Source organism: Thalassophryne amazonica, chromosome 8, assembly GCF_902500255.1.
Source record: "Thalassophryne amazonica chromosome 8, fThaAma1.1, whole genome shotgun sequence".
NCBI lineage: Eukaryota > Metazoa > Chordata > Actinopteri > Batrachoidiformes > Batrachoididae > Thalassophryne > Thalassophryne amazonica.
This window is the reverse complement of record NC_047110.1, coordinates 97654081-97672634: the sequence shown is the minus strand read 5'-3', so window position 1 is coordinate 97672634 and position 18554 is coordinate 97654081. Positions and strand designations below refer to the sequence as shown.

At 39.0% G+C, this 18554-nt stretch overlaps 2 protein-coding genes across 3 annotated transcripts in view; one reads left to right on the top strand and one right to left on the bottom strand.

Annotated features, from left to right (window-relative positions):
* Positions 1 to 2881: 2881 nt before the first annotated feature.
* ndufa9a (NADH:ubiquinone oxidoreductase subunit A9a) lies at positions 2882 to 17184 on the bottom strand. Its single transcript, XM_034177052.1, has 11 exons — positions 17109 to 17184; positions 14127 to 14300; positions 12169 to 12266; positions 11952 to 12043; positions 10433 to 10574; positions 10156 to 10258; positions 9846 to 9916; positions 9473 to 9549; positions 5949 to 6044; positions 3255 to 3321; positions 2882 to 3168 (listed from the first exon to the last, which is right to left on the bottom strand). Exons 1-11 carry the CDS (start codon positions 17161 to 17163, stop codon positions 2998 to 3000), a joined length of 1146 nt encoding a protein of 381 aa, XP_034032943.1. The 5' UTR covers positions 17164 to 17184; the 3' UTR covers positions 2882 to 2997.
* Positions 17185 to 17887: 703 nt separating this feature from the next.
* Positions 17888 to 18554, top strand: part of LOC117516148 (tubulin alpha-1C chain-like) — a 43010-nt gene continuing 42343 nt past the window's right edge. For both annotated transcript variants that reach the window (XM_034177051.1, XM_034177050.1), the window contains exon 1: positions 17888 to 17962. In XM_034177051.1, the coding sequence (XP_034032942.1) occupies positions 17960 to 17962 (3 nt within the window). In that variant the 5' untranslated portion in view covers positions 17888 to 17959. The remainder of the gene's footprint in view (positions 17963 to 18554) is intronic.

Below are 18554 nucleotides of genomic sequence, written 5' to 3'. Positions count from 1 at the left end.
ACCAAATAATGAAGGATGAATAATGAGCCACATAGCATGCTTTTTTTTTTTTTTGGTGCAAACGCAGTTATTCAGCAATCATGGGAGAATAGTGGCAGAATATTGGCCGAACAAGGCTCATGTCTGAGCGTGGCGCTAATTTCAAGAAGTTCAAAATTTACAGTTGTATGCAAACATTTGGGCACCCCTGATAATTTTCATGACTTTCCTTTCCTAAATCATTGGTTGTCTGGATCAGAAATTTCAGGTAAATATATCATATAGCAGACAAAGTGAAATGAAGTTCTAATATTTACAGAAAGTGTGCAATAATTATTTAAACAAAATTAGGCAGGTGCATAAATTTTTCATTTTATTGATTTGAATACATTGAGCACTAATTATTGGAACACAAAATTGGTTTGGTAAGCTCATTGACCCTTGACCTCCTTACACAGTTGAATCCAATCATGAGAAAGGGTATTTAAGTTGGCCATTTGCAAATGTTTCCCCTCTTTGCATATCTTCTAATGAGTGGCAACATGGGAGCCTCTAAACAACTCTTAAATGACTTGAAAACAAAGATTGTTCAACATCATAATTTAGGGGAAGAATACAAAAAGCTATCTCAGAGAGTTCAGCTGTCAGTTTCCACTGTGAGGAACATAATAAGGAAATGGAAGACCACAGGCACAGTAATAGTTAAGGCCTGAAGTGGCAGGCCAAGAAAAATCTCATAAGCTGAAGTAAAGGATGGTGAGAACAGTCATAGTAGTCAACCCATAGACCTGCTCCAAAGACCTATAACATGATCTTGCTGCAGATAGTGTCTGTGCATTGTTCAACTATACTTTTCACTTTGCACAAGGAGATGCAGAGGAAGCCTTTTCTGCGTACAAGTCACAAACAGTCGCTTGAGGTATGCTAAAGCACATTTGGACAAGCCAGCTTTATTTTGGAATAAGGCGCTGTGGACTGATGAAACTAAAAGTGAGTTATTTGGACATAACAAGGGGTGGTATGCATGGCTGAAAAAGAACACAGCATTCCAAGAAAAATGCTTGTTACTGACAGTAAAATTTCAAGGTAGTTCCATCATGCTGTGGGGCTGTGTGGCCAGTACAGGTACTGGGAATCTTGTTAAAGTTGAGGGTCACATGGATTCCAGTCAATATCAGCAGATTCTTGAGAACAATGTTCATGAATCAGTGACAAAGTTGAAGTTGCGCCGGGAATGGATCTTTTAACAAGACAATGACCCTAAACACTGCTCAAAATCTACTCAGGCATTCATGCAGAGTAACAAGTACAATGTTCTGGAATGGCCATCTCAGTCCACAGACCTGAATATTATTGAAAATCTGTGGTGTTATTTTAAGCGGGCTGTCCATGCTCAGAAACCAACAAACCTGAGATGTTCTGTAAAGAAGAATGGTCCAAAATAACTTTAACCAGAATCCAGACTCTCAATGGAAGCTATAGGAAGTGTTTAGAGGCTGTTATTTCTGCAAGAGGAGGATCTACTAAATACTGGTGTATTTTTTGTTGGGGTGCCCAAATTTATGCGCAAACACAAAGTTAAAAGTTGGATCTAGGGCTAGGGCTAGTGGCCGGCGATCACCTTAGTATTTCTTCTGTTTTTCTTGTTGCTTAATGCTGACAAATGATACTGTATTTGTTGTCTTTCTGATGTCTGATTCTGTTTTTTCTCTGTGTTTGAGGTGTGGCTCCATCCAGAGATGGGGTGGCGTTTGCTTCTGCTACCCTCCTGTCCTGTGCGCTGGCAAAATTTCCTGTATATTCGTTTTGTAAATTGTTTTGAAAATGTGTTGGTAGCATGGTCCAAGCAGAGGGTCACCCGTGAGTCTGGTCTACTTGAGGTTTCTTCCTCAAATCATCAGAGCGAGTTTTTCCTTACCACTGTTTCCTGTGTGCTTGCTCTGGGGGTTGGTAAGGTTAGACCTTACTTGTGTGACGCACCTTGAGGCAACTTTGTTGTGATTTGACGCTATATAAATGAAAATAAATTGAAATTGTACCACAGTGTCACAATGACTGTAAAGCCATGGAAGAAATAAAGCCAGCGAGAAGCAGCGCAGAAGCGACTGTCCAGGAACCCGTGGTTTGGTTCTAAGTAGCTGGTCTATGGATGTGTTTTGTGTTGTGGGTTTTGTTTATTTATTCGCTAAGTGATCCACACAGTTGCAGGTGTATATAATTAAAGTGGCCACCTTATTGTGGTGTCTTTTTTTTTTTTTGGTCACAGAGAGCTGGGTGCACACTCAGAACTGCTGCATTTAATGACTGGAACGCAGGTGAACAGCAGCCTGCCGGACTGTACAGGAGCGTCTTTTTTTGGACTGCGTTTAAAAAATGTGACATCATCTTGAATGGATGCTGTGAACTGACAACCCACACTTTAAAGGGACCAAGTATGGGAGGGCTGGAGGTTTGGACCAAACCCATGCCTAAACGTGCACCACTGTCGCGTTACATGGCGCTACATGGATCATATGTGGAGACACGAGCCAGTCGAGGCTGGAAGGGGCTCAAATGACAGGTCAGTCGTGGCTGATTAGAGGCTGATGCCTGGCACATGTGAGGTACAGAGAGGCACATAGAGGCTTCTTCATAGTGAATACGTGATCAATTTAGACGTGGATCATTATTCAAATAAACACCAACAAATCTATACGTGCCTCATTATTCATGGCTTTATTATTTGGTGGGACCGAGGCTTAACTGCACCTCATGTCATCACCAGCAGTCTGCCACTGCTTTTTATGACACCATATGAATGCAGCATAAGTACTTTTTACAGTCACTGCAGTGATACATCATGTTGGTAAATGTTATTTTAACGATGAAATAGTGTGACAATAGGAAAAAAAAGTTACTCAAAAGAAGTTCAGCTTTATAGGTCAATCATTTATTTACAGAGAGTGAAACACAAAGGTTTTCGAGGGTTAAGCATCCTCTGGTTGCCTTGGTGACGTCAGAACCTTTATGTCCTGCAGTTCAAAAATTAACAGTCTTGGGTGGCTTTGAGTCTTCCAGTTCGACCGCCAGGTAACGGTATTTGCGGTGGCGTCGCAGAATCTCAATTGCCTTTTGTTCTACACTGGAAGGAGTAATACCAAGATCCTCCAGACCAGGAAGTTCTGGGTATTTCATATCTGTCATGTGAAACTGAAAAATACAATATTGCAGTTAAGAATTATGAGCCAGTTTTGTTATCAGTAAAACCTTAAAGTTTAAAGTTGTGGTTTTCTTACCCTCTCAATTTTGTCTGGGGTGGTCCAAGGCTCAAACGGGTTCAATGCAAAAAGTTTTCCAAGAAGGCTGAAATAAACAAAAACATAGTATGAAATTCCAGTGCTGCACCAAAAAAACAAATTCCTGCCAGGATTGCTGTATTCTGGATTAATGCATTTGGGTGAGTGGGGATGCGTTTGCCATGTTCTGCGCCAACAATGGTTTTTATGCATTATAACCTACATGGGTAAAAAATAAATACAACATATTGGGGAAAAGCAAGTTATAAAAAAGTTGAAAGTAAAGTATACACAGAGCCTCTGAAGACCATGTGAAACAAGGCAAATCATGGTTGAGCATCTCATGTGGAAACAGAAGTCCCAAGATGTAAAATGACACCAAATTTTGTGGTGCCTTCACACACTGGGGTTTTCACAGTTGGTGAAAAGAATGACAAAAACTTCCTGAGTAAGTGCACCAAGTTTTATGACTATATGATACTACCTGAGTTACCTGTTCTATGCACAAGTAAAAGAGAAGAATTTTAGCCATGTCATTTGTGTATTTCATGTCACTTTAGTTAAGGTGTAGTAAGTTGCATTGCACTGTGTGTATGTTGTCATTAATTTTCATAGAGCAATTTGTGACTTTCACGACTCAACTGAATAATGATAAAAGGTGATATCATGTCATATTACTACAATGATCTGGCATGCCACATATACAGTGAGGAGCCACTACTAGAGTCCCTTTATTCAGAGAGTAGCGACAACCGAGAACATGGTGCCATTTTGGGGCCAATTGTGCTGAACTACTGAATGGACCTTTTATGTTTTCAACATTTTTTTTTTTTTAATCAGTTAATCACATACAGCAACACATCCAGGAACAGGTACTATCAAAATAAATATAAATTTTTTTTAAGCTATCAAATTTAACATTCATGATTATTTAATTAATTCAAAGTGTAGGTGACACAATACCTAATGAAGAGATAAATATTTGGATTTTGAACTCTTCGTTCGAATCAACAGGTGCCATTCTTGTGATGACGTAGCAACAATATGGCCGCAGCTGAGGGGTGAAATAGAGCGCAGGCATCAGGAAGCTGTTGTTTATCCTTTACCTGCGTACTTATCAACTTTTATTGTTCCTAATTTTTAAAATATCAACATTTCATCATTTTTAGTGATTATCTGTGCACATTTTTTGGTGTCACCTACACTTTAAAGCCTGATTTATGCTTCTGCACCTCTGTAACTCTGTGCCATGACGGCGACATGCGTGACAGTTTTAAAGTTGTCCGACACTGGATTATGCTTTATTTTGGACAAATTTTTTCCCTCAACAAGCTTTTCTTTCTCTTATGATCACATCCAATTCAAAGGTAAGCTGCACAGTTTCCTCTTTTTCTGACTCCGTGTTGTAAATTTGCGGACTTTTCTGATCCATTTGTAATCAGCGTGCGCACTGCAAAAACTATTAAAATATGAAAGGAAAGAGTGACAGTAGAAAAGTATCAAATCACAGGCTTTTGTGGTGTCTGATTTAACAGGTGCAGCATGTCGGACCCTGAGTCCGAGTTTTAACGCGGTTTGAAAAAAATAAATGTCGGTCTTTTAATCACGGAAATGACTCCAGTCCCACTTTACTCCAATCACTGAGTGCCAGAATGCTGAACTTTAATTTTGTACCTGTTGATATGCACGTCCAGACTGCTCTGTCCGGTATATGTGCAGGGTTTTATTGGAAATACATGCAATCGGACAGGACATCTGACGTAAGCGAAAATCTGTTAAACAAAATCGGTGTCGGTGTTTATTACATGGAAAACCATTCAAAAACATCCGGTTTATACGATGACGGTTTAGGCAAGTTTTACTGTACATGAGACTGAACACTGACGATCAAGTCGCTTCCATCCCACATGGCTGACTTTATTTTCCCAAATTTTTCCTACTGTTCGGATCTAAAGAGAATCTGTACATTTTGAACCCCTTGTTGTGTCCATTTTTGCATCCAAATGCCATCATGTTGTTACTCTCTGAATAAAGGGACTCTAGCCGCTACTATGTAGTAAGTAAAGTGTGATGCTTGCTACCTGACCCGAGTACCATCTGAACTGTGAAAATAAGGGCTCCAGTGAGCAGGTCGTGATTTAATATATAAGGCTGACAGTGTGTGTTCGCGCACATATGCTTTCAACCGACCTCCCCTTTGGTGCCCCCAGTCACCAGAGCAAGTTTGGTGTTGATTGCTTAATTACTGTGGCTGTGCATAGTGGAGCAGGTTGTGATCTAATATATAAGGCTGACTGTGTGTTCACGCATGTACGATTCAACCTAACAGCCCAGTGACCTCCCTCGTGGTGCCCCCAGTCACCATGCCAAGTTTGGTGTCGACGGCTTAATTACTATGGCTGTGCATAGCGAGCAAACACACAAAGACACACGAGGTCAACTTTATATATTAGATGGTTACAGTGCTACATGACTGAAGGATGGGTAACCAAAACTTATTTGAACAACCACACCACTCCATCAAGTTGGAGGCAAGAATCCATCAGCTGCTGCCACAATAACACTTTATTGCACTGATATATTAAAACAAAACTTTAAATTACTTCAATAACTCTGCCATTCATCATGCCTGTGATGTGTGTGTGTAGGATTTATTTTTTAGTTAATAATGATCAGTAACACGGAGACACTTACAGATAAAGAGAGCGAGGCAGAGGGTATGGTATAAAACGTCTGTGTGCCACACCGTAGATGTACTCCACCAGGTCATGAAGGAGGTAACGATGGGGTCTAGATGACAAGAAAAAATATTTGTTGAAATGTCTGCCATGAACAGTATTTATCATCAGAAAACAAAACTGATTTTTTGTATCTTCAAATGATTAGAAAAAGTTTGAGACCCAACTAAAATAAATTAAATTCGATTCATGCTATTGTAAACTGCAGAATTCCAACTATGATCTGTTTACGATAAACACATTTTAATTAAAAAAGTGAAATGAAACAATCCAATAAACAAAGTTTATTAGACTAATAAAATAAATAAAACTTTACAAAAAATATACAGTTGTGCTCAAAGGTTTATATACCCTGGCAGAATTTCTAGTTTTTTTTTTTTTTTTTTTTTTTTTTTTTTACCATTTTTTCAGAGAATATGAATAACACAAAAACGTTTCTTTCACTCATGGTTAGTGGTTGGTTGAAGCCATTTATTGTCCAACACCTGTGTTTAATCGTTTTAAACCATAATGAGAACAGAAACTAACCAAATGACCTTTTTCAAATGTTTACAAACCACTGTTACTGGGTTTTGCCCCCTTTACCATCAATGACAGACTGGAGTCTTTTGTGGTAGTTGTGGTTGAGGCTCTCTGATGGCAAAGCTGCCACTGAATATGTCTTGGACTTTAATTACAAGGAAATACGTACTGTATGGCACTCTATGGTAAATATACATGGAGTAGACAGTTCTCAAAAACTGACTGTGCAAGAAGGAGAAGCGCGAGGAAAGACACTCAGGCTTACGTGGCTGTGACTGGAGAAATTGTGCACAGTGCAAGCTTTGCATTTTGCCCCCTTGGGAAATTTTGAAAGAAATGCTGCAATTTGGTCAGTTTATTTATTTATTTTTAAACACAGTGATATTTGACTCTGGAACAAAATATGGCTCAAGTCTTGATTTCATTAAAATTTATTTAGTATCTTGTATGTATCGTCTGTAATAAGTTACCACAAATAGACTGACTGTCTGTATGAACTGATTTTAATTCTGTTTTCATTATACATTTATCAAATTCTAAGTGTGTCTTATAAAACAAATGAATAATTACACCCTTTCTGCTTTTAGTTAACAATACACTTAAAGATATGATAACTATTGCCAATGAAAAGTCTTGCCACTTGTAAGTCATTTAACTTACGCAATAGTTAAAAAAAATGTAATAATAAAAAAAAAAGATCATCACCAGATCAATACCAGTGGTGGGCACAGTTCAGCTAATGCGATTAACAGATAATTATCGAAGCTAATGGTTTTGCTTGTGAATAAGCTTTTCAGATACATTTTAAAACCATCATTGGACCAATTATCTTCCAATAAATTTAGTTCCGATAACTTTCAGTCCGATCACATTTTTTTGCTGGTAAAGTGAGCAAAGTTTAATGGTCAAAAACATTTGTAAACCCTAAAATCAAACATTTTAGTCCACCTGTTGTGTGTTTGTGACAGACTGTCTGCCTGATGACGTCATCATTAAGCACAAAACATGATTGGCCGGTCGACGCAGGGAGCATTGTGGATAGTGTAGTTCAGGTTCAACTTTGGACGTTACAGTGAGTGAGTCCGCTCGACACAAAAACAAAACGGACTAATTTTAACATTATTTTATTTCATTTCTTTGTGGCTGTAATTTAATCGCCAAGACTTGGTGGGGGAGAGGAGCTCTCACGGTGCAGCTGTGTGTACAGAGGGAGGGACTTTTCTTTATGTTTAGACACTGTTTAGGATTTTTTTTTTAAAGGACGCTTTATGTGGATTATTTATTCAGATGAATCCCACTGAAACTAACAGGTAAGAATTTTATTTACTACGTGTATTTTACTCTGCCAATCAATGCATTAATGGATGTATTTCGGTTGTTTAAGCCGCAGGGTTCAAAGCATGTGAAAAAAGCAGCAGCTTTTTAACTTGTAAATGACGGTGTCTAATACTGAGATAAACTGTGACTTCTAATACTGTGTTTTACTGCTTTTGAAAGATGATGACAGTGTTTGGGGATTTATTTTTTATTCATTCATTTTTCATGCGTTCTTATGTGTTTGTGATCCTTGAAATTACCCAGCAGAAAAGTGAAAGTGAAACTGGTTTATTAGAAGTGGACAGTGTAATTTGATGTGGCCACGTCCGAGTCAATATTAAAAGTTATCATTTATCTTTAATAAAGATTATTATTTTTTTAGCAGTTTATCGGTTTAGCGGCATAAAAGATAACTTTTCATTTATCGGATTAATGGTTATCGAAGCTAACCTTTTGGTTACCTGTGCCCACCACTGATCAATATCACATAGTAATGCCAAAAACGACCACCAGACCAATTGAATTCTACAAAAAATATTATGAAATGCCATCACCAGAATGCAATGCTTTCAAATGCCACCAGTTGTAATATAAATAATAACCAATGAATATGTATGTACAGTATTTAGCACAGTGTTTTAATTTTACCTCAAAATATATATCATTATTTTTGAGTGGTTTATCTATTAAAGAGTAAAAACTGAAGGAAACTAATTGTAAGGCCTGAAAGTAGTTTCTGTAGAAGTATTTTAGACATAATGTCAAGTGAGAGGGGGAAGTGTTGGCTTTAAAAATATTTGAAGGACACTGGACTTATTGAGAGGATTTAGTACCGCTATAACGGACTGATGCAGAAGGTGGCAGCAATGCAACAATAAGGATGCTGGCTGACATTAAACACTAGAAGAGAGGGGTACTTGATTTGTTCACAGAGACATGTTTTGAGAGGAGTGCAATTCTTGTCAAAATAAAGCCATAAAGAGTAAAAATTGAAGGAAATCAATTGGATGCCAACAATAAAGATGCCGGCTACCATTAAACACCGCAGAAGACGAGAGGGGTATGCTTGATTCACTGCAGAGGGACATGTTTTGAGAGGAGCATGTTTTGTGTCAAAATGAAGCCCCCCCCCCCCCCCCCCCCCCCCAACACACACACACAAGTTAGTTTTATAAGGCTATATAAACGGAACATGGAATTTTTTTTTTCCTGACAGAAATTCATATACAAAACGGAGGTTTTGCACCCATGACATTATTAAGAACATAGGTATGTAAACTTTTGATCAGGGTCATTTGGTTAGTTTCTGTTTTCATTATGAGTTAAAAAGAAACAGCTGTTTGACAAGAAATGGCTTCACCCAACCACTAACCACAAGTTGAAATCCCCCCCCCCCACACACACAAAAAACTACAAAATTGTGCCAGGGTATGTTAACTTTTGAGCACAACTGAACATTGTGTACATTTTTCATCTGAAAAAGTATATCAAATGTCTTTTAAGCTTGGAAAGAAAACTGTGAATAAGTGAATGTCACATCATTTTCTGTATTCGAATCCATGTACTGTCTTTCATTCAATCACAACACTGATTACTGCTGCAGCGAGAGAAGAGGGCAGCAGCGACCGGAAATGTACGTACCCAACCAGAGCGTACGTCTTTCCACTTGCATCAGCATCTCTGATAGCATTAACAATAGCATGGGCCACGTCCACCACCTGAGAGAAGACAGACAATTGGTTGGGTGCATTTCACAGGTAGCAGGGAACTGACTGCTCAACACGATGATCTGAGGAGTCAAAGTTGGGCGAGCTTGCACAGTTTACTGCATCAATTTGTTCTACTCAATGCGCTTTTATTAGCATATTTTTAAAAAAAGTAAAAGTATTTTCTTTTTCAAAAACAAGATATGGTCTTTAGAAAGTATTTTAACAAAACTAAGTATGGGGGTGGTGTCATCGCTTTATAACCAGGGCTGCCTTAAACTCAGATCAATACAGTACAATCTTCTTACAAAAACTGGCTGCTTCACAGTCTTCTTCCCCAAACTAATAAGTGGGATAGCTCCGCCAAACAAGCGCATGTCTGAAAAAAGGATCAAAGTCAGAGAAATAAGTGTGCAGAGAACTTGCAAGTAAATATGCAGCAGCGTCAAAAGCTCTGGAACTGACATATAGGTATGCATTATAGCTGATGCATTAGCAGGTCAAAGCTACTACTTTGTTTCAATATCAGGTACTTCATATTTTGTGGCATTTGTTTTTTAAGTTTATACAAGTTTATTAAACATTTTTAGAACAAATTGAGGTGAGTAAAAATCTTACTCGCATAATAGTTGAAGAAAGCATCCTCCCGCCCAAACATCTCAGAGGGCTTCATGATAATCGCATCAGGAAACTCCTCTCTCACTGCCGTCTCTCCAACAGCCTACAGGTGAAGGATTGAGCAACAATACGTAACCAGATATACAGGACCAGTCAAACATTTGGACAAGCTTTCCCAATCAACTGAATGGGAAAGTGAACTTGAACTGTAAAGCGGTTTATTCTGGCCGAGAATCAGTGAACAAGTGTGACAGCTGTGGTAACAAATGTCCACTACCTTGTTCCTCAGGTATTTGGATGAACTGCGCATGTCTGCATTGAGGTGAGACATGTGGATGAGCTTTGGAACACCGGCTTGTCTGGCTGCCTTCGCAATCTGACATGGGATGCTCACGAAAACATCTTCGAAACGAGAATTACTGTGCAAAAACAAAACAAAAACAATTCAAAAGATTACTCAGAAATTCCTCTGCTGGAATCCTAGACAGGGTGAGAAGCTCAACTATCAGAGAGGGACTCGGAGTACAGCCGCTGGTTCTTCACATCACAAGGAGCCAGTTGAGGTGGTCCGGTCATCTGGTGAGGATGTCCCCTGGTTGACTCCCATTGGAGGTCTTCCAGGCACATCCAACTGGAAGGGGGCCTGGGGAAGGCCCAGGACCCGCTGGGGAGATTATATTTCACAGCTGGTTTGGAACGCCTTGGGATCCCCCAGGAAGAGCTACAGGACTTGGCCCAGGACAGGGAAACATGGGAGCAGCTGCTCACCCTGTTGCCACTGTGACCCAAACCCGGATAAGCAGCAGAAAATGAATGAATGAATTAATAATGCCACTCCCTATTTTATTGTACTGTAGTCTTCAAAGTTCATACAGTATAACTCATGCTCTGTACAACTTGGTTCAAAGATTGCTGGTCATGTTTTAGTTGTTAAAAATATTTTGTATGATGAGACAGGGTGAAGAGGGACTCTAAAAACAGCTACCAAATTGGCTCGTCAGACGCATACATGAATAACAGACTTGGCTTCTGGGGTGTGCCTGAAATGCTGCAGCAGCCATGATGTGCCTGATGGAATTTAGGATTTAACATTGTTCACTTGCTGTGGTCCTTAGTAATGAGGTTTCTATGTGCTGGATCACACTTAATAGAAGATGCCACATCCATTTGTAAGGACTCAACAAAAAGGCAAACTCATACGCTGAACATCCCCCACAGATAATTTATTCTGTGGCATTCAATTGGCTTGGGAGTTAGTGTGATCATCTTGGTAGATAAATTAAAGGATAATCAATGAAACGTGTCTTTTGTCTTCTGATACTGTATCTGGAAATGAAGACAACCAGATGTGTTATTGACCAAACCACACTACCACTTTCAGATTTGGGTAAAAAGAATATCAGCAGTTCTCAAAATTTAAAGCTGGAAGGTTTGTAATTTATGCAGACTCTATGTATATATTTGAAGGTAGAGATATGAAACAAGGGTGCTGTTTCTTTCTGAAATTTCAAACAGTTTTGTATGAAGTACACAGCCATCTTAAAGCTTTGAAGTATGATGCATTGCAATGCAAAACAAGACATCATATGTATCTTGGTGCATGTGTTCATATTTTTTCCTGACCCCACAGGCTGTATTTAATTTTTTAACTCAAATACTGACCATACATTCATTATGATTAATGACCGGTGCCTCATTTCACCACACTATCCACTATCCTGTTTCATTACCAACTGTATCATATTAAGGCAGTAAAGAAGCCATTTCAAAGTAACAGATTTTTTTTTCTGACACACCTAGTCTCCCACTCTCTGCCCACCAGGTTGATGACAACATTAGAGTGCTCCACAGCCTTTTGGATTAAGTCTTTGTCCTTGGGGTCCCACTCCTGCAACAGAATGAAAGGTACAGATGGTAGACCATTGCTTCATATACTCCACGTTCAGTAATAATAATAATAATAATAATAATAATGAAAAAAACATCATTGTGCAAGAACTGTATACATCTCACCATGAAAATAAGTTGTCCAAGATCACCCATGGGCTTTAAGTGCATGATGTTGTACTGATCACACTGGTACGGGATTACAACCTGAGAGCCAATCCGACCTACAAATAATCAGTCATTTATTACAACACATAAAAATCAGTTTGCAAAATGTACAACTGTGGTTTCAAGTAAAAACTACAACTCAGTAATAACAAAATTCTTGATTAAAAAAATAAAATACTTATGAAGAAAGGAAGCTCTCGCAATCTGATGCATTCCCCCCTCCCCCCACCATCTGTGAGGTATGTAGAACCAGGTATTTTGAGGATTTTGAAGTGTCCAGTGCCATATTACCTGCTCACATTTAGTTAAATGCATCCAAAATCACAGGACAAAGTCATAGTTCAAAATACAGAAATGCATGGCCAAATCAACCAGCTGGCCTGAATACAAGTGAGCACACATTTTACACAGAAAGAAAAATGCAAGGCAAACCACTCAAAAAACCAAATATCTACAACCCCTGGCAAAAATTATGGAATCACTGGCCTCGGAGGATGTTCATTCAGTTGTTTAATTCTGTAGAAAAAAAGCAGATCACAGACATGACACAAAACTAAAGTCATTTCAAATGGCAACTTTCTGGCTTTAAAAAACACTATAAGAAATCAGGAAAAGAAATTGTGGCAGTCAGTAACGGTTACTTTTTTTAGACCAAGTAGAGGGAAAAAATATGGAATCACTCAATTCTGAGGAAAAAATTATGGAATCATGAAAAACAAAAGAATGCTCCAACACATCACTAGTATTTTGTTGCACCACCTCTGGCTTTTATAACAGCTTGCAGTCTCTGAGGCATGGACTTAATGAGTGACAAACAGTACTCTTCATCAATCTGGCTCCAACTTTTGAGTTCTATGTCCATGTCAACAACAAACATACCAAAAGAAACTTCAGACTTTCCTTTATCATCAGAAAAAAAACTGTTTGTTTGTACCTCTTTCCATTCTTTAGTAATTGTCTGCAGAACATGGGTGGGTATCACTAAAAATGCTGATTTCTGACAAAAAACTGAGAAAATTGGCTTTTTGTGACAAGCAACATTTCAAGGAGAAAATGTCTTTGATTATAATTGTTTTTGCTTCAGTGACATCTCAAACATTATGAAAAGTGATCCTATTGTATTGTATAATGCACCAAAAAAAAAAAAAAAAAAAACGTCAGGGGAGGGACTCCGTCTGTCTCTTCTCTCTGCGGCGCGTCTTTTCCCTCTGGCTCCCGTGTATCGGACCTTTTTATTTTTTTCAAAAACCTGATGGATTTGAATCACATGTGCTTGCATGAGCCTGTCGATTGCGTCATTTGCTTGTAAGCAGCCTTTGTGTGAGGTGTGTGTCGTGCGCTCAGCGTTTTTTCATTCCAAGGAAAAAGACGGAACGACTGGAGCAGCGCGACTGCATCACAGTTTGACAGACAGCCAGGTGGAAACCAGTCGGATTAGGAGCGGTACAACCGTAAGACGTCCGCACAACGGTGGAGAGCGAGCCGCGCTCTGGTTCACAATCACACTGCTACCACCCACAGAATGGGTTCCCTTGTGATTACAACTCTAATTTTTTTTACACAAGCTAGATCAGCTGATAACCCCCCCCCATAAAAAAATGTAATTGGCGCGATAACGCATCTTTGGCGCTGAGCGTTACTATCTGAAAAGACGCGTTTAAGCATCAATGGCACTCAATGAGTTAAGGTAACCTGCACCAGAACATCCATGATGTATAGATATACAACTCACAGCTCAAGAATCATGGACTCATTTGATCATTCATACAGCAGAAATGGCTCGTATCAATATCCAAAAAAACAATACTATTGTGTTTTTTTTCCAGTATTGTTAGTATTGATAACTTACTTACTATTCAACACTGACTCAACCTTCATCTCTTGAGTCTGATGTTGTGTTGAAGAGTTTAACTCACCGAGCCTGTTGACAACATATCGACCCAAGAAACCGGTAGCACCAAAAACCGTGGCTGCTATTCCACTGGAAGATGAGCGTCCTCCTTTTCCTTTGGGGATAACAGAATGGTGCAGCTTCCTCTGCTGGTCTACTCCTGAGGCAGCTGACCATAGTGCCGGGCAGCAGCTGGCTTCTAACAAGAGAGGGACAAAGAAATGTGTACAGCATCAAAATGTGAGAATTACATTTTGATATGATTAGTGACCATTCTGGGTGGGCAAGCACACAGGCTGCCTTTGATGGAAGACAATTACATTTATATTTGACCAATGTTAAGGCCCTGTATATATTAGGGGGTGGAACGGTACACGCAAGTGAACTGAAAATTTCCAGTACGGGCCTTTAAGTTCTGCATGGTTGTTCACCAAACGAATACAGTGACTGCATGTGCTGAACTTTTTTGTGTGCCAGTGTGTGTGTGGAAGTCACTTTGTAACAGTGGTTTCCCCCGAGCAAATTTACCAACAGACCGGATGTTGTTATTTCAGCACATGTGGGCAACACAGCTTCCGTTGTTGGGAACACTCACATTCCTCATAAGATAATTATGAAAATATATTTTTTATCTATGGTGTTTTAGCAAAATGGCAAATAATTATGATGCGTTCTGACCGTGGCTTGCAAACAGTTCTTTGTGTGTTCACTTAAAAGTGTTCACGTGCATATGCTGCTCCTGTCCTGACTGGAGATTTTGCAGAGAAGCTCTGAAACTCATAATGAGGAGAAAAAAAACCCCTGAATAATTATATGGGAAAACAGAGAGGGAATACCCTAAATTTGAAAATCTGCATGATGACGCAGCACCATTGCTTAGGCAGAGGCACATGCACCACAATGTGTAGCACACAATCACCTGAAGCTGACTGACAAAATAAGGATTTCACAATTTTCCTTCTGAAAAGTTAAGAGACTTCCAACTTGAAGCACTGGGAGTGGGCACACTCTAAAAAGACAGTGGTGCAGCCACATACATTCAGCTCACATTTGTAATTTAACAAACAAACAGTATATCAACAAGGGCCCTTATTATACATTATACTATACTCAGCAAACTATAAAGTTATGTGGCAATATAGTAAATGCCCTGAAAATCTTGTTGCCATCCACCTGTCTTGTGAGAGAATGGAGTTAGCACCTACTTATGTCTATTTCTGTGTTACATGGAAATGCCTGCTGTGGCTGAACTTGCTGCAGATATCACAGGGAAACAATCCTCCAAGTTGTGGTGACTGGGCTGCTTGCTGTTGTTTGCATGTTCCTGCATCCTCACAACATATCTCATCTCCTCAGTGTTTTTGCTTCCACCTGCTATCCAGGAAATCAATCCTCCAAGTGAAATGAAAAGTAACACTACTTGAAATTGCACATCCTTTTTCATTAACCCGGACCATAATGGAAACTAGCGTTTATCGCTTCCTTGTGCTATCCGTGTATTTTAATGGGCAGTCACTTGCCCAGTTCTGGATCATTGCCAGTTCCGGATCACTGCTGTAGTATTTGCACTGCCGTTTTTTGTAATCAGCGCAAATAAGCTAATAGTTGGTACCAATGCAAAGACTGATGTTTTGTCTACAAATGACCACAAGCTTGACCGGATCCAGCCATCATTGTGATCAGCAGAGGAATCAAAACATCTCGGTCTCGGTGGTGTGCGCGCGTTTTGATTCACTCATTCGTGCAAGTGTGAAAGTGACGATCTCTATTAAGTAGCAAAGGTGAGTTAGCCATTCATTGGTTCTAGAGTGAGAAAATACTTACTTACTTGGGTAGAAAATGTCAGTGTCTTGCTGTTTAATTGCTGCACGCATTTATCTCCGACACGAAAATTTGCCGGTTGTGGATCACTGAAGCAGCAGCCTCGTGTCAGTACTTGTGAGCCATGTGTACTTTGGGGGGAGGGGGGTCATCTCAACATCACGAATGTGCATGAATGTGGGGGCTTTTACTTTTTAATTCGGGAGAAATCTCACCCCCACACATTTAAAACCCTCCTTTTCTCTCCATCTCTAACAATATAAGGTGCGAAATGATAGCAAGTTGGGGCATCTTGTGCTATCCTGACCCACTTCACTGAGTTAAAAGCTTAGGGGGAGATGTCAGAATCCAAGAATGTTTATTACCACAGATTTTATTTTATCTTCATTTATTAAAGAATGCCACCCAATTTGAGTAAGCACTTCATTTTTTGCTTGTAAATATGTATAACAGTGCCTTTCAAAACTAAGTAAATTCTCATTTAATAAGTATAATTTATATAATTTTGTGTTCAAAACATTCTCGGGCAGTGTGTGTCATTCTGCATTAGAAGGGCTCCAGCCAGATGCCAGGAATGTCCCCAAAGTGACACAGAGTGTCGTGATCCAGAACCGGTCAAAGTGATCCATTTCCGGCAAATATTTGCACCACACATAATGTGGCTTCACACTTTAAGTAGAAGGGCTACCCCATCCTGACTTCTTCAGCTAGATAACATCCAAATACCCAATACAACAATACCCAATAAAGGATATTCAGTTGCATTATGGCTCCATATAGCGGGACTTTCAAAAAAGTGATCCAGAACTGGGCAACTGACTGTAACTATGTATTCTGTGCATTACTGTACTAAATAAATTCAATCAATCAACGCTGTCACAAAACATTTCAACTGATGTCATATGCACTCAAAATGTATTAATGCACAGGCACTCTTCAAAACGATGTAGGAATAAAGGCCGTCATAAAATTCATAACAGCTGCTTCCTACACCGAGCTAGCAGCTGGTTACGCTTTACATTAGCAGCTGTTAGGTTAGCTGTTCAAAACAAGGTCACTCCAAGCGAGCGTTGGTGACTGACGGTGACCGTGTCGGCCATCACACATTCACATGTCAGCAGTCACAATGTTATACCGTAACCTGAATGTTAACTTCTTTAGTTACCGTTCTATGGGAATAACTTACTTGAAATCTTTGGAAGGACGCTCATACGACGGCTAAAAGCTACAGCCGCCATCATTATCACTACGGCAAGCCGTTTGGGCCATATACTGTCAGTCACAATAGTTTCGAAAAACAACAACAACACAAAAACAGAACAAACAACAAAACAGAGAGGATATAATTAATTAATTTAAATACAACACGAACAATATCTTTGATTTGGCCCTTGGGGTTTGAACTTCGCCAAAAAAAGTAACAAAATTTAAGTCAATCTTAAGAATTGAGAAAAACATTATTGGTCACTGTGTATAATACCTTTATTATTATTATTATTATTATTATTATTATTATTATTATTATTATTATTATTATTATTATTATTATTATTATTATTATAAACCTTAATTGGTGTAATTTATGTACAATGACAATGCTCTTCTTCTGAATGCAGTTTATAAAATGATTGCCATACCAGGGAAACATTTATTTACACACACACACACACACACACACACACACACACACACACACACACACACACACACACACACACACACACACACACACACACACACACACACACACACGACGATATTGGACAAGTGTATACGGGAATCATTTGTAAATAAAGCTTATTTAAAAAAAGGCCATGCGGTAACTCGGGGCGGGGTTTGGAAGGCGTTGTCAATCGCTCATCCAATAGAAGCCATCCTTATATCGACTGACGGGGATTTGACCAATAGTGCCGGGGCATTGTTTATAAATAAGACTGAGCGGCTTTGCTGTGCGATAATTGGTCTCCACGGCGATGTCAGTGTTGTCCAGTTGGCCGCCTTCATAAAGACTTTAAATAATACTTTTTGGTGACCGAAATGGTGAGATGAACTTTTACTATTTATAGAAATGTATATATTTTATGAATTATGGCTTTCGGTCTTCTCGGGCGTTTTTTTTTTTAATAATTATTTTTTGTAAGGAGGTAGAAAATAGGCACCGTTAAACTTTTTACATCAGTGGCAATAATTTTATTTAAATGTATGGCATTTAAAATGTCGATTTTGACTGAAAAAGGATGTGGCATAGTTTTTTGTTTTGTGGCGGGAAGACGTGAATAAAAGACATCATTACCAACAATGCAATGTGTCATGACGCAACGGTCTATGCCCGAGAAAAAAAAAAATCCAGTTCGGCGTTGTGCTCTGATTGGTGCGTTTTCCTTGAACAAACAAAACGGATTAAACAAACGTTGACGGTTGCAGTTTGTTTTGCTGACGTTCAGGCAAAGATAATGTTGTCCCAAGAGCCGAAGCTTATTATGTATGGAGCTAAATCGAGGTCAAAAGTTTTGTAATCTGAAAATAAAAAAGATTGAAAAAATTTTCAAACTGAAAATTCAGTGTTTGTTCTTGAATTATATAATCATTTAAAAAGTTATCAAAATAAAAATAAGTGTGAGATATATATTTT